Source organism: Heloderma suspectum, chromosome 2 (genome assembly GCF_057233095.1).
Source record: "Heloderma suspectum isolate Gila_16-S chromosome 2, 16-S_ref, whole genome shotgun sequence".
NCBI classification, from domain to species: Eukaryota; Metazoa; Chordata; class Lepidosauria; order Squamata; family Helodermatidae; genus Heloderma; species Heloderma suspectum.
The window spans coordinates 289,103,021-289,128,336 of NC_139459.1; the positions used below are offsets into that span (position 1 = coordinate 289,103,021).

The following is a 25,316-nucleotide window of genomic DNA, read 5'->3' on the forward strand; positions in this document are numbered from 1 at the left end:
GTTTTTACATATCGACTATCGCGAAACCCCTTCTTCCCACGCCCTTTCCTGCCAAGAATAAAGATGGCGTTGGCTATAGCCTGTATAGGCAAACCCTCGCGGCTGTGGGAAAAATGGCGGTTGAAGCCGTTGCCCGCACTAAAGATGGCTAATTACGGAAGTCCCTCCCCGATGTCATGTATTATTTTTCCTGGGTTGGTGGCCTCCGCTTGCCCCATGGCGGAAGGTGGAACTTCCTGTCCCGACCCGAGCGAAAGGGTAGAGTGTGTCGGAAAACTACCGAGAGGTTGACTCGTGAACGTCTGTGCGGGAGCCAGAAAGGCTGCGCTCATTGCCATTGGGGCTTGTGGGCGGGGTTTGCGCGCGCAGGAAGACGGTAGAAACGGCGGCCGTGAGGCGGCGGAGGAGGAGGAAAGAAACTGAGGAGCCGCAGCCCGCGTACCCAAGGGGCCGTTGGCTGTGGGATGGAAGCGGAGAAGATGGATGAGAATGAATGGCGGTACCACGGGGAAGGCAACAAAAGCCTCGTCGTCTCCCACAGACAGGTAAGGGGACGCGGCGGGAGCCTCGCGCAGCGCTCGTCTCGCGCCTGGCCCGAGGCAGATGCCAACGGCGCTCTTGGTCTCGTGCGGCGGTTCGTTCGCTGTCTTGCTCTCCCCCGCCCTTCAAGGCCCGGGCTGCACGGTAATTCCGGCCGGTCGGTTCGATCTGGAGGAGGAGGGCGAAGGAGGAGGAATTCCCGTCAGTCCTCCCTCCTGCGCCCTTTTTCTTCAGAACTCGAGGTAGCAAACGCTGAGGAAAGTATTTCCCCGGCCACCCCTTCCGAGATGATAGAGGAGGAAGACGGGGTGGGGAGCCCCATTCCTCTCTCCTCCACCTGGCAAAGTGGTCCAAGAAGCCCTTCTGCCGCCGTTGCTGCTCCCAACTAACGCAACCTCCCCTTCTCGGGCAACGTCTTAAAACTCTTATAGTTTATTTAAAAAAAAAAAAAAAGTATACCGCTTTCCATAAAAACAACAACTTCGGTGTTGAAAGATATGTTTAAAATACAAAATCGTACCTTAAAAAAAAAAAAGGCGTAGATAGAACAAACTGAAAATGTTTCGGTAGAGTTAGACCTTCGGTTTTGGGGGAAAAAATAGGGCTGGAAACCCTCCTGGTGTACAGAGAGACACATGCTGTGTGCATGATGTAGAGTAAAAGCATACGCCTCTACCAAAATGGGTACCACCCCTGTTTGGACTGGGAGTCGTCACTTTATTGGAAGTCCACAGTCCTTAATAACACCGTGCTGTAAAACTTCGTGTGTACTAAGTTAGAGCAGCCTTCCCCAATCTGGTGCCCTCTAGATGTTTGGGACTTAAACTGTTTTCAGCCCCTGCCAGCATGGCCCATGGTCAGGGATGCTGGGAGTTGTAGTCCAAAACATCTGGAGGGTACCATGTTAGGGAAGGCTGAGTAAGGGTAATTGAAACTAGGTGACTTTCCATATACTTATTAAAAGCTGAAAAGAAGTGGGGGTGGGGAAAGGAAGAGTGTTAAAGGCAAGTCATTTTAAAGCTGACTGTACAGAGCCTGAGTCATGGTTTTAGAGCAGATACACTTGACATTTCGGGCAAAATAAGTGGGAAGGGAGGGTAAGATGTCTATCACTGCACAATGACAGGTGGAAAATTTCCAAAATGGTGCATTCCAGTATTTATTCAAGAGCCCTGATGTATTTGAGCTAAATTTCTTCCTTCTATGTATTTACAGGGAAGAATTTTTTTTTTTTAATCAAATGATAGATCTGCTTCCTGGGCAGGTATAACCTAATGAGAGTGTTTGCATACTTTGAGATTTTTCATTATGTCATTGTTCTTCATCTACTAGTGCCATCCTCCTCCGGCGAGAGCTAATGTAATCTAGAGGTTAGAGTGCTGGACTAAGACCAGGGAGACCTGAATTTGAATCCTTACTCAACCACAAAGCTTGCTGTTTTACTTTGGCCAGTCATTGTCGTTCAGCCTAGGTTATGTCAAGCTGCCTCAAGTGCCATTTTCTTGGTAGAAAGGCAGGGTACAATAAATTCATCTCACAAGATTGTTATGAGGATAAAATTTGAGGGGAGCATATATGCCACCCTGAGCTTAGAGGGAGGGTGGCATAAGAGCGTATTATTAATAATATGGTATTTAACTGCATTTACCCCATGATTCTAGGACACAACTTGGCACCCACTCCACGCAAACTACTAAGATGGGCCATCGAAGCTCACTGGGTGACTTTGGGCCAGTCGCACACTCTCAGCCCAACCTACCTCACAGGGTTGTTGTTGTGAGGATAAAATGGAGAGGAGGAGGATAATGTAAGCTGCCTTGGGTTCCTTGCAAGAGGAAAAAAGGCGGGATATAAATGCAATAAATAAATAAAATCTCATCAGAGATTTTCTGCAAGGAATTATTTTAACTTCAGATATACACCATTCCATCTTTCAACACTCAAATAGTCAATGGGTTTTTAGACATACTGTTGAATTTCTGGAAAGAGAGGGAACCCCCATAGCTGTCCATATTCATATATAAGCCAAATGTTTGTAGAAAGCTTAAGTCCTAGAATACTGGCCAGGGATTGTGTGTGCCTTTAGCCTGTTTGGCCTCACTAAGAATCTCTTTTCCTGCAAGGGCTCATTCTTGTCAACTGTTGTACATGCAGTCTGATCCTATGCATGTTTATGCCCAAGTAATTCTGTGTAGAAGTCACATATCCTTTTTCCTTACACAAATATGTGTACTGGAAGAAATAGCATATATCATTTGTGAATAGTGGTAGAAGTGTGTGTCAGTCCTGTTACATGCATTGTGAACTCCTGATTTGTTGGCTTCCCAGTGTTTGAATCAAAACTATACAAAGCACACTTAAGTCGTCTTTCAAATGTTTCAAGATATTTGCTTTTTATGACATGAAAGTAACTGTACAACCCATTATAGCATTGCAAAAGAGATGGGAAGCTTCATTAACATTATACACCTGACTGGATTTAGGTGATTCTCTCTATCTGTGTTTTACCTTTCTCTTTCCAAATAAGATAAGGGCGCAATCCTATGGGGATAGGTGGCTACCTCCGAACTCGGATGCGACCACCTATCCAAGGTAGGACAGGAAAAGCGCAGAGGGGATCGTCCCCACCGTGCCTTAGCCACCCTGCATTTGTGGCTAGACAGCTGATTTCAGCTAGCCATGGGAAGGTGGAGCGGGGGAAGCAGCTGCTGGGCGACACAATGGAAGTGTCGTACCGGCATTTCTGCCTTTCCTGTCCTAGACCATCCCCCAGAACACCCTGTTTTCATCACTCCGTGCTCCTCTTCTGAGAGCGGAGCACGGAGCCATTCCAAACTGCCTGTTAGGCATCGCAAGGGGCGGGGGGGAAAGGTGATTCTCCAGGAACTGATCTCCAACATATCCTATGGCCATCTAACGCTGACTAGCGGCCATTGGATTGCTCCCTAAGACACTTTATTTAAGGAGAACCTTCTGTACAGAATGCACAGGCTAGAGGGATCTCTGTTGAACTGGGAAATGTATAGAGCATAAGTAATGAGTCCCAAGGTTTTTTGGCTCCCATTATTTGATACAATCATAATAGTTTAGATGCTACTACTTCTAACAGATAATTGAGTGATACTATTGCTGATTTGATATTGGGTATATTTACATATCTGTTAAAGAATCAGAAAGATGGTTTGTGAAGGAAATTGGTCCCACAAATTTAGGTCTCTTGCATAAGTATTCCCCCTGATTTTTGGTTTTAAAACTAACTATTATTAGCATTGCATCTAAACTTGCATTTGCATTTATAGTTGGCAACAAATCACAGTTTGCAACCATGATTAGAAGGAAGTTCGCAAACTGTGGTTTGGGCTAACTATGGTTAGTGTTAGCGTTGATGCAGATGTAATGTTAACCATAGTTAGCTCCAAAACAAAGGGAGGGAGAATACCTGCATGAGAAGGGAGGATGGGGCAGTATTAAATCTACATCAGGCTTCGATGAAGAGGTGTTTTTAAGGGGCAGAGCATTATATGGTGTTAAGATCCATGGAACCTACCTTTTATTTTAAAAATTGATATGCTCCTTCCCCATTTCTATATGATAAAATTTTAATGTGAAAAACTCAGGGACAAAGCAAGTTGGTCACCTTGTTCCAATCTTTTTTCAAGCTTTGCTAGGCACCTACTGGGAGGGAGGGAGCAACATAAGAATACTAAGATAAAAAAACTACCCGAAGATAGTTCAAAATAATACTATTGCATGGTTTGTAAAGCCAGGCCATAGTTTGTTGTGATGTCTGAACCAACACCATCTGAGAAACCATATTTAGGGGTACATGATTACAAATTACAGTTTAAACAAACTGGCTTGGCATTATAACTGAAATTACAAACCATTGTTTGGGGTATTGCACCTTCCTCAGAACTATTTGGGATAGCTTCTGAGAATTTTTAGAGAAGGCAGGTGAAGAGGGAAACCGCATAAACCATGGTTTGCTTATACATCTGAAATAGACAGCATGGTTTAAAGTCTAAGGTTAGCACTCTGTCAGTGGTGTAGTGGCAAATTTTGAAGTACATGTGCTCATCATCGCTGTCCCCATAGCTACGCCCCCAGGCAGCTGTGTGGATCCATATCAACAAGCCAGTTCTAGGAGTTTTCATTTGCAAGGGTCAGGCCTTCTGTGAAGCTGCTGGGTCTTAATTGGCCATTCCAGACCAAGCCACCCCAAAGTACTTTACATTTCAACAAGGAACAATATATTGCTGCTGGGAAAATTTATTTTCCCCAGCTATTATGAGGATTGCAGCAAAGCTCAGAGGAAACATGGAATTCCGAGGCAGGTGGCAGCTGATGTCAGCATCCCCGCACATAAAAAAGTCCCAGCACTGTGTCTGTGAGCTCGGGCTTCGCTACAACACTGCTAGCTATTGATTGGTGCCATGTCTGAAAAAGCCTTTAGGCAAGACATAATTTGGATTATTTTTCTAGGAGAAAAGTTCTTTTGTTTTCACATTCTTCGGACTCTGGAGTAGCTGGGAAGCCATATCTGCTATTGAAGGAATGTGGGGACAGTGTTTTAGAAACGTGTTTGTATTCATCATCTTCACTGGTGGAAGAGAAAAAAAAGAAAAAGAAAAAAGTGTGTGGAGAACTGTATCTTCATATGATATGCCCTAAATGCCCCTTGCTAATCCTGTTCTTCTCTTTGTAGTAGAGCTTAAAGATGAACACTGAAGAGTTCAGAGCAGGTTCTGCTGCTTTTCTTCTTTGTGCTCAGAGTTTATTAATATGCTGCTGCCCAAGCATCACCATATATAATCTGTGGAGTTAGTTTAAGGACAGCGCTTGATGTTGCACTCCTCTCTGTTCCCAGGATCAGCATAATTACTAGCATATGAGATTTGATTGAAGCTAATTACTTGAGTATGAGACTCATAACTCTCTCTGCGATGCCAGATACTAGTTTCTCATACCTAAATACAGTTGGCTTTTTTATTCCTTGTTATCCAAAATTTAAGCTTCAAGGTTTAGAATGTACCACTTCATGGCACTTCATCTTAGCCAAACATATCTTCAGGCATAATGGGGTGTGTGTGCCTGTGGTCACTCAGGGTAAGTTGAATAGCAGTGTGTCCTAAAATCTTGCATACATTATGACATTTGGAGTAAGAAGGCAGTCAACAGTGTTGCTGATTGGTGCATAGCAGCTGGGCTGATCTCCTGACCCCAGCTATGCCTAGTCTACTGGCTAATTTGCTGTCATTGTTGATCTCTTTTTAGATAGGCTGCTTGGTTAACTTTCACAGAAAGCACTTTGATGCTTCCATTAGTAACTGTTTACAAAAATGTTATAGCACAGTTACTTCCATAGCATGGTTAATATAGGCACAATGAACAATTGGTATTTATTTCTGACTTGTGATAAAGCACAAGTAGCTCAGTGTTGACCAACAAATCTGTCTTTCCTGACATACTTGCCTGTCAAAAGAATGATACTTGGAAAATACATTGTATTCCGGTTTGGAATAATGATTTTCTGGGGGTTTTTCATTAGAGAAATTGTTGTATCTGCCTTTTGAAACTATATACAAAAAAGGCATTTTAAAGTGGATCTTGTATGATGAAACCTTCCTCTCACTTCAACACTGAAATACATGTTTATTAATTACCATATTACAGCTATATGATAGCTATGGGTTTTCTGACAAACTTCCTGAGAAACAATGACCCGGTTTGCATTTTGCCAGCAAGCTACAGTTAAATTGAGGGTTGTTGGAAATGCAGCAGGAGCAAGCGTGCATGCTGGTTCCTGTGCACCTGCCCGCTTCCATCACAATAAACCCAGGGATGCCCTGTCCTTGGGTTGTTTACGTGATGTCCAAACCTTGGCTTGTTGCAACCTAGAGTTTGAACCCAGTGGAAGTGGGTGGGCATGCGGGAACCAGCACACACACTTGCTCCCGCTGCATTTCCAACAACGTTGTTGTTGCTGATGTGCAAACTGTGGTATTGTTTTAGTTCCTTAGGGAAGAAGAGAACTTTTAGTGGTATGTGTACTTTCTCATGTTAACGTTGCAGTAAATGCAAACTGCAATTCTCTGGCTGTGCGACAAATCCTCTATTTAGTATTTGCTGTTCTCAGATAGTTTGCTTACCATCTCTGACATTTAATTAACTACTTCTACATCATTCAGTTTGCATGATTTAGTTGTGGGAAGTAGTAATTGAGACTTGCTATTCAGTAATGAAATGAAGAATTCAGTTGTACAGATTTGTGTAATGATACATTTTTGTGTTATTCTGCTGCCTAGCATCATTGTATCCATATATAATGTAGAACTGACCCAAACAAATCTTTTAAAATTCTTGAATCTGTAGTTAACTGCATATTTCCCCCCAGAACCAAATTGTTACATGATTCTACATACTGGTCAGAGAACTCAATGCTATTCAGCAGTAAATCCTCATCTTTGTCTTAGTATGTTATACTGCCCTTAATTATGAAATAACTAACTTTTCGCAGAGGCCATGTTTTGAATTGAGAAAGGACTGAATGGCTAATAACAGTGGTGTTGTTCACCAAGTTACCTGAACCGGGTAAATGACTACATTCACACATAACACTAACCTATGGTATGGGTTGTTGAATTCTGGGTTGTCATGTTGTGCAAACCAAGCCACACTAATAAGCCATGGTTTGTTAAGCACAAAAAAACCAGAAAGAGAACCCATGGTTTGATTTTGGCTTGTGAATTCTGGGTTGTTTAAACCATGTGTTGTCATTATGTGTGATCCCAGAACTGAGGGTTGTTTCATGGGGGGTTTGACTTGGCTACAAAGGTGACAGGCAAGAGTTGTAAAACAACAACAAACAACCCACAAAACCCCCCAGCTGCTCTACATGCCAGTACTACAGTGCTGCAAAAGCGTTTGGGATACAGGGAGAGAGCGGATGATGAAAGAGGGAAACAACCCAGGGATTGAGAAAACAAACCATGGTTTGTTCGATTGTCTGCAAAATACTGGGTAGGGCAAGAAACCATGAACTAAATAAACTATTGGTTAGTGTAATGTGCAAACCAGGTCAGTGTATCTGTTAGAGGCATTGATTCAGTTTAGAGATTAACTATAGGGCTAGCATTCTAGTGATTATTTAAGAGAAACTTTGTATTAACAACTTTAAAAAATCCACTTAAAAATTTAAAACTTCTGATTTGTAGATTTTTGTCCACCTTATTATATAGTTACTTGGATATAAGAAGCACTGCTCATATCTGAGATAATATACTATGACATTGGGGAGGAGACTGCTTTATTTTGAAAGTCATCACCCTGTTTTTTTTGAAGTGTAGGAATAGATGAAATAAACTTTACAACTTGATGAAAGCCATTTAAATGCTGTTTGGTAAGTGCGTACCTAATTGAGGTTGAGTATATAAAATATGTTCATTGCCTTATCCAGTATTGAATCTTGCCTATGTAATGTTTCTTTATAGAACAAGTCCTTGCCTATGTAATGTTTCTTTATAGAACAAGTCCTTGCCTATGTAATGTTTCTTTATAGAACAAGTCCTTACAAATATTGTCAGAATACGTCTCTGATTGTGCCCTTGATACTTGGAAGCCTCTGAACTCGAAGGCTTCCAAGGTTCCTGTGCCCTGCCAGGCTGAAACTGGGCAGGAGCAGCAGAAGTGATCTTTTCCTCCCTGTCCTTTGTGTTTGGTAATTTTTGCTAGACAGGCTATTTAGCCTGTCTAGTGAGTTTGTTTCACAGGGGGAGGGAAGGAGGTTCATTGTATTCTGGCCTTTCCAGTCTCCTCCCCTCCCGATCCACCAGAACATCTACTTTCCTTCTCCTCTGAGGTTGCTTTCTGATTTCAGAGAGGCAGCTGACATGGTTGTCTCCAAATTGGCTGAGAGGGGTCGGGGTCAGATCTGACTCCCCCTTTTGAGCATTGTCTCTGACCTCAGAAGGGATTTTATGAGCAATCCTATGGTCCCTGGGATGCTCTCCCAGGGACCATAGGATTGCTCTCTAAACTAAGGAAAGAAAAATAATTTCTCCCGGTAAAACAGCTATCTCTTGTCTTAAGGGATGTAGCAATAGGAATAATTAAGAGATGTGCAAATCTCATAGTTATGCTTTGAGATCTCCAAGGGAGAAAGACTAGGGAAAATGGGTAATTGCCTCACTGTAATACTTCCCTTCGCACACACAACTAGAACAAGTTGGAAGGAAAGCGCTTTGCCTACTCAGCATCTACTGAGAGATGTTAAGAAGCACAAACTGAAGTAGCATTTTTATTAGACAAGCATATTGTGTATTTGTTTGCAGTTGCAAAATCCAATGGAAAATTAATTCAATAATAAATCTGCATGTCCCTTCGTCCACACCTTAGACATGATTAATCTTATAACTCTTGAGTCATATTTTGTATTGCATTCCCAGAATCAAATTTGCCTGAACAAAAGCTAGTGAATTCCAGCTTATGAGAACAATGCACACAGCTTCTCTAGCTAAGATAAAATACGTGTTATCAGTAATACAGTTAGATTTTTGAACTAGACGTGACCACAGACATGGCTTTTGAAAAGCCTCTCTTTTAGTTGTAAGAAACATCAGGATTTTAGAGAGCAATCCTATGGCCTCTGGGAGAGCAAGTCCAGGGACCATAGGATTATTCAGCATCCCACTCCCGAAGCTGTAGACACTGCTATGACCTTGGGAGGGGTACTCTTTGAGTCCCAATCCCTCTCCTCTGTACCCTCGCAGCCGCTGTGGAAAGAACTGCATTGGCTGCTTCCAAATGTCTCAAATGTGGCCTTGGAGGGAGGGAAAAGGGGGTTTTCTGGTGGGTGAGAAGGGGAGGAGAGTGGCCAGGATATGAGAAATCCTGTGGCCTCTCTAGTCCCGGCCCAGCTCTGGCAGTGCACCTTCTAGATGGGTTCAAGGCTCATCTACAGAAAAAAAAAGTTTAAAAAGAAGATGGAGAAGTGAAAATCGCCTCCACTGTTCCTCCAACCCTGCTGGCAGCAGCCCAGCAGGGCATTGGATATGCAAAGAGATTGGAGGTTTCCTTCTAATGGGAGCACAATCCATAGGATTGCACTCTTATTGAATTTTAGTTTGATTATTGAAGTAGCTTATTATATACTTTTGTTCTTGCACTATTCAGAGTAAATAGTGAACAATGTTAGAAAAATAGTTTAAACATCCCAAATCTTCTGAAATGTCAGAAGATTGCCATTTAGCTGTTAATCTTTTCATCTTAGATTTTTTTATTTTTGAAATATTGATTTGGCTTTTAACCTGGCAGACTCAGCGCCATATTAGGTATGTGGAACTATACTGCAACCAAAGTGAGGAAATCTTTGCTTCCTGTAGCTTTCAAGGAAGTATTGCATATACACGGACGGTAAACTAGAAACATAGAAGGCAAGGGGCAAGTAAATTTATAATCTCAGCCTTCAGAATACTTTAAGAACTGCTATGAATTGATTCCAAGAATAGCTGTAAGCCATAAGGTTTTGTTGTGGGGGTTGTGTTTACCATCTCTCCTTCAGGTGAAAAGCTGTAAAAAAGAGGAAAAAAAGATGTGTACACAGTTTGCATCGCTCTCTAAAGCAGTGTTGGGGAGTCTGCTATCTGCTGGCATATATTTATGCAGCCCATGGCATTGGCCATTGGTGGCAACTCTTCCCATTCAACCAGCAGCCATGAAAAAAGGGTTGGAAATGTGGATCCTGACAGGTGATTATTCCTTCCACAGGTGGCCCCTGGCACTCACTTGCCTCCTAAGGCCGTGGTGGGCGGGCACTGCTCAGCTGCAGCAGTGTCCATCGACTGCTTGGCCTGGTGCTGCTCTCTCACTCTCTGCTTGTATGTTGCTTGGTTGCTGGATTTCCTCACAGATCTGCCTACAGAAAGTGGCACCTCAGCCAATCAGAAAAATAGAAACAGCCCTGCTCAATCAGAGAGCAAGGCTGAAAAGAAGCAGGTTCATTCAGGAACCAGATTCACCTGGCAAGAAGGGGGTAAGACAGGGAGGGAAACAGGGATGCCAGAAATGGGCTGAAGGGGGTGACTGCCCACTTTTGGCTCTCCCCACCATTGTGGTGGCCCCGAATAACTTTAAAAAAATTGCATTTTTTAAAAAATATTGTGAAACTTAGACCCAATTTCTACCCATCACTATAAATGAGTCTAAAATTCTACAAGAATTTCATGTCTGCTTAAGATGGCAGTTTTCTTTGAGTTCAGTGGAAAGCATTATCAATTTAACCTCTTTTAAAAAAAAGGGAGTGGAACATTGGGGCCTCCCCCATGCCCTAATCTTGTCCTTCAGCTGAAACGTTGAATTCTAATAATTCCTGACTTTGGTGCTACTTGCTCTTAACTGATAAACTTAAATGAGGAAAACATTTTTTCAATTGCATATTTTATAATTATTTTTTTTAAGTTATGGTCAGTGGCCTTTTATCGAAAAAAGTTTACCCATCCTGCCCTAATATATATATTAGGTATGCGTTATTTCTTACAGATCAAAATCAGTAAATTTTGTGATACAATCATGATCATTAGCTACACTTCGAAAATAATGTATACCTGGTCTAGGTTTTGGAGTGATACAGGTTACATCACGTATATTTTTCAGAGCTTCCTACCAAGAAGTAAGGGGGCAGGCTTGCAAAACGTTCTTTTATTTTAAGAACAACTGTTCTGTCTTTCCTCAAAGTTTAAGCTGGTTAAAAATCATGACATTAAAAAAGAAGAAAAGCACAATAAACCATAACTAACACTAAAACCAGCTTCAATTAAAATAAGAGCAGTCTAGAGCAAAGTTATAAAACCTCCTCCTGAAGCTTTAGGTATTGCTTGTTTTTGTCTGCATTGATTCTAGATTTCTGAAGTCCATCCTGTTTTTTGTTATTGAAAGCAGGTGGGATACTGAGTTAAATGGGCTATTGTTCTGACCCAGTAAATCAATACTAATTGGCAGCTAAATAGAGAAGACACAGAATTGCCAGGAACTATTTTTCCTCCCTAACAGAAAGGTGGTTTATTTTCTACACTTTACTTTAATGTGATACTTGATAGAGCTTAAGTTATCCAAATAACAAAACTTTTCTATTCATTGCAATTTTTTTAAAATTTCAGCGTTGTGTGGTACTACGTTTCTTGAAGTTTCCTCCGAACCGAAATAAGGTGAGACAGTATGATTTGTTAGTTGTTTCCTTTTCTCTTTTATATAAAGATAGATCTTGTTTATTTCACACATCCCACCAAGGAAAGAGAATTATGCCTAATTGGTCTTTATTAATTTTTTATTTTGGCTTTCTATAAGCTGAAGGAGGCTTCCAACAGAAAAAACAACATAAAATCAACCTAAGTACTTTAGTTAGTAGGGCAAGTCTCTGCATGTCAAGGCTCAGAAGGAAGCAGGAGGTGAATCAACAGCACTTTTAAATATCATTTCTACTCAGAAGGAAGCATAAGCATTATGTCTGTTTACAAGTAAGCAGCCTGTGTATGACTACTCAGAAGTAACGAGGACAAGGGTCAGAAGGAAGCAGTACTGAATCACTCAGCAACTTACTTCCCTGGCCTCATCCCCTCTGCCCCACAGGGGAAAGCTCTTATCTGATCAGGTGCTGATTGAAGATCAGAGCTTTTCTGTGCCCGGCAGAGGGGGTGGAGCCAGCAAAAGAACCTGTGGTGCCAGATGGGAAACTCCATAGCCCTTTCAGGCCTATGGGCTGGAGGTAGGGATGTACGAAAGTCACTTACCTTTTCAAAGGGTGACATTCGTGGTGGGGGGGAGGCGCTCCGTCCCTCCCCCCGAAATTCTGGCCGGGGGGGAGGCGTTCCGTCCCTCCCCCCCCCGAAATTCTGGCCGGGGGGGGAGGTGCTCTGTCCCTCCCCCCCAAATCCTGGCTGGCAGGCTCTGCTCCGCAGGGATTCTGCGGAGCTGCCGGCTGGCTAGCAGGGACGCAAATGGCGGCGGCCATAGCCGCCGCCGTTTGCATCCCTGCAGTCAGCTGTGATAGGCTACGTAAATGTTTACATAGCCTATCACGGCTGATTTAAAAGAAAAAAAAACATGCACGTACGCAAATGGCGGTGCCCGTGGGCGCCGCCATTTGCGTTCCTTATTTTGGCATGTCTTAGTCTACGTAAACATTTACGTAGACTAAGAGGGCGAAAATAAGGGGATCGCAAATAGCGTAGCGTCTACGGTATTTGCGTTCCCCATATTTTCGCTGTCTTAGTCTACGTAAATGTTTACGTAGACTAAGACGTGCCAAAATAAGGAACACAATTTTTTTTTCTTTTAAATCAGCCGTGATAGGCTACGTAAAGATTTACGTAGCCTATCATGGTGTTTTTTAAAAATCTAGCCGTGATAGGCTATGTAAATCTTTATGTAGCCTATCATTTTATTTTTTTTTTTAAACTGGAAATGGCGGCGGCGGCAGCCGGTCGGAAGACCGGCTGCCGCCGAACCGCTGCTGGAGCCACCGCTGCCAGGAAGATCCGCCCAAGGTAAGTCCCGTTCTGGGGGGTGGCGGGGGGGTGGCAGACCGTTCTGCCACCGATTTCGGGGGGGCCGAATGCGCTGGCATTCGGCCTCCCTGAGATTTGTGGTGGAATTCTCTGACATCCCTAGTTTGAGGTTCCCCGTTCCTGCTATACACACATACCAGGGAAAAAGACCCATTGAACTCGATGTGACTTCTGAGTAGGGCTGCATAGGTTTGTGCTGTAAGTTTGTTTAGATTTGGCCCACGGAAGGAGGAGCTTGCTCTTACATGCTGCTTGTGTGACAGCAGATTCTTCAAGAATACCAAGTTTTTGCTTGTTTTTGTCCCTCCAGATTAACTGGGGAAGCATTTTCATTTGTGATTATATCTTAATTGGTGGATAGTACTAACTAGGAAGAATGTACAGTCCTAGGAATAAGAAATGTGCCAACCTTGGGGAAGGTTTATTAAAATTTAGCAGATTAAAAGTATTATTGTATACCTTTAAGATTTAATAAATAAATTCCAATTCTGGAAGCAAGCCATTTCTAGGTTCTTGTATACCTCTAATGTGTTTTGCAGAATTTATGATAGCGTGATCAATAGAGTACATGTGGTGGTATGCTCACATATTACAGATCACGTGATGGCTCCTTTTGTTATAGTACTTCAAAATGATACAGATCTCTAAGCCTGCCACAACAGATGTAAATAGTAACAATGATTCTTGATTTGCCAACTCTTCTTTTGTTAATTCAGTTTGAGTATTGCTGTTAGATGGCCATTCTAATTTGTTAAAGGCCCAGTAATGACGCTATTATGGGCCATCACTCAATTTATCTAATTTCAAATTTTCTTTGAACCCTTGGCTATTTATCAAGATTATTATGTTAAAAGAACCTATAATATATGAGAAAAAAATCCCTTATTTAGTAAATGTGATTGCTATGCCGTTAGTTGAAGTCTACATAGTACTAGCATATAGCAAAGGATGGTTATACAAAAAGCTGGATCTGGGACATTTTGAGTGAGACAAGTAAGATTCTATACCACATGTACCCCCTGTGCCCTTTGAATGAATGTCAGGGTTATTAGGGCAGAGCCATAGTCTGATGTTCAGAGAGGGCCTCTTCTTTAAATGCTTAACTGAATTGTTTAGAAGTAATGTATTGGTTGTCTGTTTGTTATGCTTGAGATCTAGCATAAAAATCTCTTCTTCTCTGCTATGAATTCACTAGGTGGCCTTAGGCAATCCACTTTTATTATCTCAACACTCACACCCACCTGCTACCCTGGCAATATGGGGATAATACTGGCCTACCTTACACATCTGTAAAGATTAGTGATATAATATGTGCAAAGCACTTAGAACATTGTTACTAATGTACCTCTACTGTCTTTCTTGCATGCTGGTATTTCATATACATAATCTGTAATCAGTAGAAAATGGACTGAGGTTAAAACAATGTTTCAGTTTGAATGCTTTGCTTCAGCTTCCTTATTGTTGCTTTGTTTATGCAGGCCATTTCCTCCTTCATTTTCTTTTAACAGTACAAACTAACGTTCTGTTTACTCTTTCAGTCCAGGTGCGCCTGTGCACAAAAGAAAAGACATGTGTAGGGTAATGGCGCGTGACCTCCAGGCTAAGTTACTTCATAAAATGGAGCATAAAACTCTTGCCATTTTTATGGCATATTACATGTAGTTTGCTGTTTAACCTTTCAGCAATTTTGCAACCAGTTGTGGGGGTTGCATTTTTGTCGTTGACCCCAAATCCTGAAATGGTTCATCTAATCGGAGATGCATTTTAGAAATGATGACTTAGTTAAACACTAACAGTGCAATTCTATACACATCTATTTGGATGTGTATAGGCTGTATAGAGTTTAATGGGATTTACTCCCAGGTAAGTGTGGATAGCATTGCAGCCTTGGTGAATTAAGTCTTCTAGCTAGTCGAATAATCGTTGCAACTATGTTGTGAAACTTAAATGCTCTTAGTTGAGATTCTGAGATCTTAATTGGAATTCCGCTCGCATAACATTGGATTTTGCCCTCTATAAAGAGACTAATGAGTAAAGAGTGAATTAAACAAAATGGATATGTTATGCAATCTACAATAATGATTTATTATTTTATCTTAAATGTCACTTTTTCACTTGCTTGGTTCTTTAGGTATGTGCCACTTATAAAAATCAGAAATGAGTTTAAAAAAAAAAAAAGAGAGAGTTGAATTCCAGCATCCTGTAGGGGCTATTTGCATGACCCGACAGCCTACCTGTGGTGGGCTTAAATAACCCATGGTAAGGCTGTAGTGTGTGTGGCCACTAGTTTGAATATGCAAGCCTAGCTCAGGGGTTGTTGTGTCATGTGAACCCAGTGAGCATGGGTTATGTGAGGGTTAAACAACTCTTAAATAACCCATGGTCTGTTTTAGGATTATAAACCATGCTCACCAGGTTCACATGACACAACAACCCCCGAGCAGGGCTTGCATATTCAAACTGGGGGGGGATGGATATGCAAACAGGTGCTTGTGGGTATCATAGTTTATTTAAATAAATAACTCATGATGAGCTACAATGTGTAGTCCGAGCCTGGTCTTTGTATAAATTCTAATACAAGTAAAATTAACCTGAAAGTTTGAGTTTTCCTTTGTTCAGTTCTGCACTTCGCATGCATGCTTAACCACTGACCTCAAGGCATGAACGCTACTTCAATTCTCAGTGGCACATTTGCAGCACAATTTATATGCCAACTTAGCGGGGAGGCAACCAAGTTTTAGGCCCCATAGAAGGAAAACCCCAGCAATGTTCCCCCACCCTCAGATCCACCAGAAGTGACATTCAAGAAGTTGAGCAGTTGAGATTTTCCTTCTGGTGTCCTTTATATCTCTGCTTTCTTTCAATCTGATCCAGATTCCTATTCTAATTAGAAGTACCAGGTGAGTTCAGTTGCAGTAAATTGCACCATGTCTTTTGTTAACAAGGGTCCTTTCTAAATACTCATGTATGGGTGCACACGTTCAGAGATACACACATCCAGTGGATCTTTGAATTGGTCATAGCATGTCAATCACATGTCCCAGTGATTCTCACACACACACACACACACACACACACGTCTATTCCAAAAGGGAGTGGTGGTGGTTTTATTCATTATAAGGGAACCTAAAATATACCTAGTGATCAGTCATGAGGGAATTAGCTTGTTGCGATAATAAGGCGCTATGTGAATTCTAATATGGATTCAGTAAGCTCTGTTAAGACTAACAGTCCTAAGTATATTGGGCATACAGAGCAGAAAATAAAATGGATACTGCAGATATCCATGAACTGGAATAATAAAGTTGGGAAATTAGCTCAAATTCCTACTCAGCACATACACAAAACGTTGGTGTGTGTGTGTGAAAGGCTAGGCCCTGAACATGCATGGTTTATCCAGGTTTGAATGGGCTGAACTGTGCTTCCAGGGAAGCTGTGGGAGTGGGGCTAGGCAAATCAGGGTTTGAAGGCTTTGTGTGTGTGGGGGAGAGAGAGAGAAGGAAAAAGGCACAGGAGGAGGAAGGCTAGGACAGGGAGAGAAAAGGGGCTTGCAACAGTTTGTTTCTAGCAGCAGGTGAGGTGCAGTCGCTAGTCCTTGTGCTAATTCACCATGGCAAAGGGGGGAGGTCTGTGGCTTGGGTTACCTAGATTCAACATGCACCACCTAACTTCTCCTTTTTTCCCTCTGGGAAATGGGTGCTGATCCTAAGGTGCAACAAAGGCATTCGTTCCTGACCATCTGTGTGTCAACCAACTCTTCTAGAGGAGTTGGCTGATCACTATAGGCATGGGATTGAAGAGGAGACAAGGAGGACTAGAGAGAGGAAGCCTGGCTATGATCTTTCCTGCTGCTCGACCAGGGCAAGGGTGCACCGAAGTGGCTGAGCTTCCTGTGCACATGCACACAAGGGTAGGAAAGGGGGGTTAAGGGATGGAGGCTACAATTTGTAGGGAAAGGACTTCCATAAGTTAGGACAGAACTGAAAGATACCTGACCAGGTATCCTGTAGGGTTGTTCCTGAAGTTGGAGCTGGCATGAGGAGAAACTTAGAGGTTACTGTGAAAGGGGAGCCTTGGAAAAGGCCAGGAGTGGGTCACTGTTTCAGCAGAAGTGAGGACTTGGGCATCTGGAACTGGGTGTTCTAGGGAAAAAGGATTGATGGGGCTCTATGGCAAAACCCTAGGTTCTGTGGCTTAATTTCAGCAAAGCAGCAGCCAAGACACTGCACTTGTCATGCACAAAGATAGTGGGGTGCCAAACATTTGGGAAGCCAGGAACCAACCTAGTTTACCATGAACCAGAAACATGGTGATGGTACCCTGGGATGGCCAGGAAAATGATTTCAGCAAAGCAGTGAGGATCTGAGAACCAATGAGTCCAGCAGGAATCACCAAAACACCGAGGACCTGAAGTTCAGGGTTCTTTCAGTGTTTTAAGATGAAGCCAAAGGGACAAATACTCTGGCCAGGGTGAATATCATCATAGATGAAAAGGGGAGACAGCTCTAGCTGAAGTGGCCAGTAGTCTCAATAGGGCAAACTCCTCTCTCCAAATCTACTCAGGAAGTGCTAAATCCAATCAAGGCAGCATCTTCCTGGAGTGCTGCACCCAGCAGTAAGAATTGTGGCTTGATTAGGTCACATTGCTGAACTTTTGTCCTGAATACCTGACCACATGCTAATGACAAGATTGCTTGCTTTGGCCTTTTCACCCAGTCCAGCTGGAGGCACAAGCCCTCAAGGTTTGTCTGCTAGGCTGCACTTCTTAAAAAGGCAGTACATAATAACAAATACTGGGATGAAGTGTCTCTCAGGTCTTTATTCCAAGCACCCTGCCAACAATTGTTTTTTCCAGAGCCTGGACCTGGTCAAACATTCATTTCTGAATACATAATGGGAGGGTTTCATGCATGCCCCAGCTTCATGTTTGTTCTACTGTTTTCTAGATAAAACCTGTGTTTGTCTGTGACGTGTGGCCTGGTGCAAACAAGCAATCTCTTTCCAGATGGAAAGAGGTGGACAGACAATGGATTCTGGGAGATTCTGGGCACAGATAAACATGCCATTTCACCACACCAGATGTTGCCCCCTAGAAGAAGTCAAAGGTGTGCAAAAATATAAGATTGATGTCCTTCTCATACCAATTTCAGGAATGGGCATCTGATCAGCCCTTAAAGCAATCTTTTAGTGTTAATTGCTGTTTGACTCTCCCCCCCCACACACACACACTTGCTCTTATTGTAAGCTGTCCTGGAAATTCTCAAAAAGGGTGGGATATCAAATTTTATAAATATAACATGAAACAATAACCTTCGTAAATGTGACGTGTAAATAATTTAGAGTGCATGGTGCTGGGATGCAAAGGTCTTTAAAGAGGAAAGCAGAATGCATACGATGCTGAATACAAAAAATGTATGGCGGAGGAACCATTTTATTTTAGCCTTTTAATGATTTTGTTTGCAGAACAGGGCATGTATGTATACATATGCACGTGCGCGCGCGCATATATATATATATATACACATACACATACATACACACACACATACATACATACATATACATACACACACACACACACACACACACACTACTGTTTCCCTAGATTTGTGAATGGTTTAGGAAGACTGAGCTGCCATGTGTTTTGCTCATGGAGGTAACACTTACTGTACACAGTACTCTGTTCAATGAGTTTTACACAAGAGCACTGAAATAAGTTTAGTCTACAAATGGTGACTGGTAACTAGAAGTTAAACATTTACACACATACTATGGATTCCATAGTGCAATGTGAACAAATTCTCAGATACTCTTAAGAAATTTAAGACATGCATTAGTTTGAGATCAACTAATAGCAAGAGCTCAAAACATACTAAAAGTAGAAGTTGCACTGAAAAGATTAACCAGAAGGCTAATATAGAACTGAGAAAGAACTAACCAACAAAATACAGTAAATATCTGGCAAAACTATATTTTCATAATATACTTTAAAGAGTGCATTCAGGAATTGCAGACTGTTTTTCGGTCTGGTCAAATAGAAATCCTTACTGCATTGAAGCGTATGTGCCAAGCTAAATTGCTGATGACTTTTTGTGGGCTGAGTCTCATTTTTGGAAATTTAAAATGTGTGCTAGTACATATTTTAGTTATTTATAATGCACCTTTCAAGGAGATCAGGCAGCTTACAAATAAATGGTAGAACAATAATAAAAAATAACTAAAACAATATCAAAACACTTAAAATGGACCAGGACAAACAGAAAAGCCAACAAACAAATTATTCATAAAAACCCTAAATAATTGATTTAAATCAAGTTGCCAATTGATATTTCATATATTCTCTAACCATTGATGCCTCTACTACTTATTTAATCTAACCAGTAAAACTTGTCTTAGAACTAAACAGAGCATTTACACTAAGTGGGTATACACCCTTCTACTGTTTGCTGAATGGGTTCATTTCTGTTCTTTCTCATATTGTATAATTCCCTTGTCTTGCCCTGATCCCACTACCATACCAGAAACATAGGTTTTTGCTCGTTGCAGCCCATGTTTCTTTGTATATGTGTCTCTTTGTCTAATTAGAGACAACTAAGGTTACTTTCCAGAAGCAAGGCCTCATAGTTACCAGCAAAGCAGTTACTTTCTAACATGAAAAGGAAGTATCCTTGTTTGCTTAGAGAGAGTAAATATATCCCTAATTTGAGAATAAGCAAATTGCATGAGTTAGGTATAAAAATATGATGTATATATGGTCAGCCAGGTCAGTAGAATGGATGATCCACCTCATTATATATAGGAAGGGATCTCTTGGACCCAGAGGCTGGATCCCTGTACCTATGATGATTTGCCAGTCTCTAGCAGACTAGCCCTTAGTATCAAACTTTTATCTACTTATGTATCTTCTGTCCTCCTTGACCCCTTTAGTCTTAATTACCTTTCAGTGATACCTCTGTTGCATTTCTTCATGTCAATATATTGGTACACATAAAATTTGTAAGGATTGCAAGTCAGATGTCAAGACTGCTGAAAATGCCCTCCTTGTACTGGTCAGCAGCTAGTTGGGAGGTAAATTACAACTGCAACATGGGTAGATCTAAACCCTTTTCTTGTATTCCAAATACGTTTACTGTGAAGAAATGTGACTTGGCTGCCAGGATTTTGAAGCAAACCAATGGTAGTGATATCACCAAAGATGTGGGTGGTAGTTTAAGCACTTAGTCTCCCTGTTTGCTGATGGAAGAAGACAGTATTATATGAGTGTATGTTTTGTTTAGAAATTTATAGTAATCTTCTTTTGCAGAAGTTTTCGCTCTTATCTGTTAGTGTGGGATAATCGTTTTGTTTTGTCAATAATTCATAATTTCTTTTTCAGACTCCAGAAGAAATATTTCATCATCTTCAGAATATAGTGTACTTTGGCAAGCACATCATGAAACAATTTTTTGGGGAGAAGTATGTTCATCATGGGGTAACTATTCTTTTTTTTTTTAACATTGTATTTTTGTAGACTTCTGTAGCCAAGCTGGTTTGGCTTTTGCGCAAGGAGCATGGCAGAAAATCATGCTTAATTTGCCTAGAAGTTACTCATATAGAACACAGCAGTGGACAAAATGTTTGTTGTGTATTCCAAGATACGTTGTACTTGCATTTGCAGCACAGACTGAGCTGTGGAGGAGTAATAGGAGGGGAAGTAACAGGAGGGGCACATTCCTGCCACTGTATTGAATGTGGTTCTCTATTGTTGTTACTGAACCTGAAAACTGTCTGATTATTATAAGTTACCTTCCAATTGAAAGCTTAGATGTAGGAACTACATCATCTTAAAAGTTTAGAAAAAAAAGATCCATTCTTGGCCTCGCCTTGGGTCTTCAGGTGAAAAAGATTTGTGAATAAAAATGTAGTCTGTATCCTATGTTCCTATTAAATGTAGACACTGTTACCTTGTGTAGTCTAAATTGATACTTAAAGGGACTCATGGAAAAATTCCTCCATGGAATGATTGGAAAGCACTGAATTCAAAGACAAAGGGGCCAAACGAACTGATCTTATATCTATATCAGACTAACTACCCTACAGAGGAGAACTAATCTGTTTGCTTTTCTTTGTGTCTGGATAGGAAGGGTCTCAGATTAATTGCATCCAAAGTAGAAAAACTTCTTCACACTGTTATAGACCCAATTTCTACCCATCACTATAAATGAGTCTAAAATTCTACAAGAATTTCATGTCTGCTTAAGATGGCAGTTTTCTTTGAGTTCAGTGGAAAGCATTATCCATTTAACCTCTTTTAAAAAAAGGGAGTGGAACGTTGGGGCCTCCCCCATGCCCTAAACTTGTCCTTCAGCTGAAACGTTGAATTCTAATAATTCCTGACTTTGGTGCTACTTGCTCTTAACTGATAAACTTAAATGAGGAAAACATTTTTTCAATTGCATATTTTGGAACTGTGGCCATATAAATGCTTGGTAGAAGAAGGGGAAAAGGCAGCATAGTAAAAAGTATTATAATGTCCAGTGCACAGTGACAGATGGGATGAGCAGTTGATGTCAAAGAGTTGGTACATATTACTAGGAATGTGGCATAATGTGAAGATCATTTCTTACCATTCTAAATGGCTTTTATACAGGATGGACACTGATAGTTCTTCACGTATTATGGTGCAAATCTGTTTATGAAAACATATTAATTTATAACTCAATACAACATTTTGAAACATCAAGAAGAGTAAATTCTCAGATAGGGACTCTCTTATACCCAAAAGCTATGACAGGTTTTCTGTGGCAAAAGTATGGGATAATATAGGAACCTGAAGCTGTGTCTATGCTATAATGTCTTACCTTCCCCGCCCCCCGTTTATTCCACTGTTCCTTTCCACCCTGCCTCCAACCCTTCTTTCCTGTATTGTTTCTCTGTCCTAAGTCCTGTGCCTTGCTTGGGCCAGCTCCACCATCACAGAAGTACTGAACAATCCTATCCAGCCCATGACCCAATTTGCATGACATGCCGGGCTCACTGTGGGTTATTTAACCCACCATGACCCGTGGTAAGTGCCAGGTGCAAGTGGTTGCCATGATGAATATGCAACTGCCGATGGGGTTGCGTCATGTCGTCCAAATCTGTCCATCATGGGATATTTGGGGGTTAAATTTCTCAATGCCCTAAACGATTGTGCCCTAGAACAGTTGGTCATGGAACCGACCAGAGTGGAGACGACCTTGGATTTAATCCTAAATGATGTTACCCAGGACCTAGTATGAGATGTAAATGTTTTTGAACCAATTGGAAACAGTGATCACAGTGCTATCAGATTTAATATATATTTGAGTGGAAAGTTGCCCAGGAAGTCCAACACAGTCAGATTTGATTTCAAAAGAGGAAACTTCTCTAAAATGAGGGAACTGGTGAAAAGGAAGTTAAAAGGGGGAGTCAAAAGGATTAAATCGCTTCAAAATGCTTGGAGATTATGCAAAACTACAACAAGAGAAGCCTAGCTAAAAATACCACAAGTTAGGAAAGGTAGCACCAAGTCCAAGAGGTTGCGGGCATGCTTAACAAGCAGTGTTAAGGGAGCTATTAGAGAAAAGAAAGCTTCCTTCAGAAAATGGAAGACTTGCCCAAGTGAGGAAAACAAGGAGCACAAGCTTACACAAAGGCGATACAAGCAGACAATAAGAGATGCAAAAAAGCATTTTGAAGAGCGTATCACTAACAACATCAAGGCCAACAATAAAGAATTCTTTAACTATATCAGAAGCAGTAAACCAGTTAGGGAGGCAGTTGAACCACTGGATGACAATGGAGCTAAAGGACTACTGATGGAGGGCAAGGAGATTGCAGAGAAACTGAATAACTTCTTTTCATCCGTCTTCACTGCAGAAGATACAGGACAGATGCCTGTGCCTGAACTGATGTTTTCAGGAAGGGAGTCTGAGGAACTGAGGCAAATAGTGGTTGACAAAAGATGAAGTTCTCAACCTTGAAAGCAAATAAATCACCAGGCCCAGATACCCATCCTAGAGTTCTCAAAGAACTCAAATATGAAATTGCTAATATTCTAACCAAAATATGCAACATGTCCCTAAGATCAGTCTCTATACCTGATGACTGGAAGATGACCAACGTAACACCAATTTTCAAAAAAGGATCCAGGGTGATCTGGGAAACTACAGGCCGGTTAGCTTAATGTCTGTTCCGGGTAAATTGGTTGTGAAGGCATTATTAAAGATAAAATTAGGAAGCATATAGAAGGATAAGAAGCCCTGCTGAAAAACAACACAGCTTCCGCAAAAGTAAGTCCTCTCACTAACCTTTTAAAGTTCTTTGAGAGTGTCAATAAATATGGATCACCCCTGACTACATATTTATTGACACTCTCAAAGAACTTTAACATTGTTTTCTTGGACTTCCAAAAGGCTTTTGACAAAGTCCCTCACCAAAGACTCCTGAGCAAACGTAGTAGTCATGGAAAAAGAGGACAGGTCCTCTTATGGATCAGTAACTGGTTAAAGAACAGAAAGCAGAGAGAAGGAATCAATGGTAAATTCTCCCAATGGAGGGAAGTAAATAGTGGAGTCCCACAGGGATCTGTATGAGGATCAATGCTTTTCAATCTGTTCATAAATGATCTGGAATTAGGAGTGAGCAGTGAAGTGGCCAAGTTTGCGAATGACACCAAATTACTTAGGGTGGTTAAAACGAAAAGGGATTGTGAAGAGCTCCAAAAGGATCTCTCCAAACTGGGAGAATGAGCATCTAAATGGCAAATGCGGTTCAATGTAAGCAAGTGTAAAGTGATGCACGTCAGGGCAAAAAATCCCAACTTCAAGTATAGCCTGATGGGACCTGAGCTAGCAGTGACCGACCTGGAAAGAGATGTTGGGGTTATGGTGGACAGCTTAATGAAGATGTCAACCCAGTGTGCGGCCACTGTAAAAAAGGCAAACTTGAGGTTAGGCATAATTAGAAAAGGAATTGAGACTAAAACTGCCAATATATTGTTGCCTTTATACAAATCTATGGTGCGACCACACTTGGAATACTGTGTACAGTTCTGGTCACCAGACCTAAAAAAAGGAGCTGACAAAAGTGCAGAAAAGGGCAACTAAAATAATCAAGGGGCTGGACCATCTCCCCTATGAGAGAAGGTTACAACAGCTGGGATTGTTTAGCTTGGAAAAAAGGAGGGTAAGTGGAGACATGATAGAAGTATACAAAATTATGCATGTGTGGAGAATGTGGACAGGGAGACATTTTTCTCCTTCTCTCAAAATACTAGAACCCGGGGTCATCCTGTGAAGCTGATTGGAGGGAGCAGATAAAAATAAGTACTTCTTCATGCCACACATAGTTAAGTTATGGAATTTGCTATTGCAGGATGTAGTGATGGCCACCAACTTGGATGGCTTTAAAAGGGGGCTGGACAGATTCCTAGAGGAAAAGTCTCTCAATGGCTGTGTGCTACCTCCAGTACCAGAGGCAGTGAGCCTATGTACACCAGTTGCTGGGGAACATGGGTGGGAGAGTGCTGTTGTGCTTATGCCCTGCTTGTGGGTTCCTGGTCGACAGCTGGTTGGCTGCTGTGTGAACAGAATGCTGGACTAGATGGATCCTTGGTCTGATCCAGCATGGCTGCTCTTATGTTCTTATGCTTATATCCACTTTATCATTCAAAGGATCCTCAAAGTGGCTCTGTTTTAAGTCAGGGCTCTTTGACTCTGTTGAAAGCAGTGGAACCTTTCTGTGTCTGTATGTAGCAATTTCTTATGTAAAATATATTTTTATTTTGTTTAGGAAGTTGTACAGCTACCTTTGGACTTTGTAAAACAGCTTTGTTTAAAGATCCAGTCAGAGAGGCCAGGTAAGTAATTAAAATAAAGATATAACCACTTGGATAACGTGGCTACTGTTCTTTTCTGAAGCCTACTTAGAAAAAATTCTGCCACATCTTTTAACACACTATTGAAAATAATCACTTGCATGGTTTTCTAGGAGAAGAACTGCGTCCAAGTGACTAGGCAAGATAGCCTCCAGAATTACAGAGGCTGCACATTGGGCTATGTGAGAGGGCTTTTACTTTTGCCATTGCTGAAAGTAAAAAGAGATCTGTGTTCCTCTCTCCCTCTCTCCACCTCAAATGATGAGAGAAACTATTTTGTGAATTGCCTTCAGAGTGGAGCTCCTACATTCTCAAGTCTGCAAGACTGGCTGCATGTC

At 41.5% G+C, this 25,316-nt stretch overlaps 1 protein-coding gene across 5 annotated transcripts in view; it reads left to right on the forward strand.

Annotated features, from left to right (window-relative positions):
* Positions 1 to 211: 211 nt before the first annotated feature.
* IPPK (inositol-pentakisphosphate 2-kinase) overlaps positions 212 to 25,316 on the forward strand; it is a 45,439-nt gene continuing 20,334 nt past the window's right edge. For 3 of the 5 annotated variants that reach the window (XR_014788509.1, XR_014788508.1, XM_084839838.1), the window contains exons 1-4: positions 261 to 545; positions 11,694 to 11,741; positions 20,476 to 20,571; positions 24,894 to 24,960. Coding sequence is in view for 3 of the 5 variants with exons in the window: in XM_084839838.1 (XP_084695964.1) it covers positions 465 to 545; positions 11,694 to 11,741; positions 20,476 to 20,571; positions 24,894 to 24,960 (292 nt within the window). In the remaining 2 variants the exon portion in view is untranslated. Of the gene's footprint in view, positions 546 to 11,693; positions 11,742 to 18,148; positions 18,206 to 20,475; positions 20,572 to 24,893; positions 24,961 to 25,316 lie in introns of those variants that run through there. The other 2 variants (XM_084839837.1, XM_084839839.1) reach the window with 2 other exon arrangements.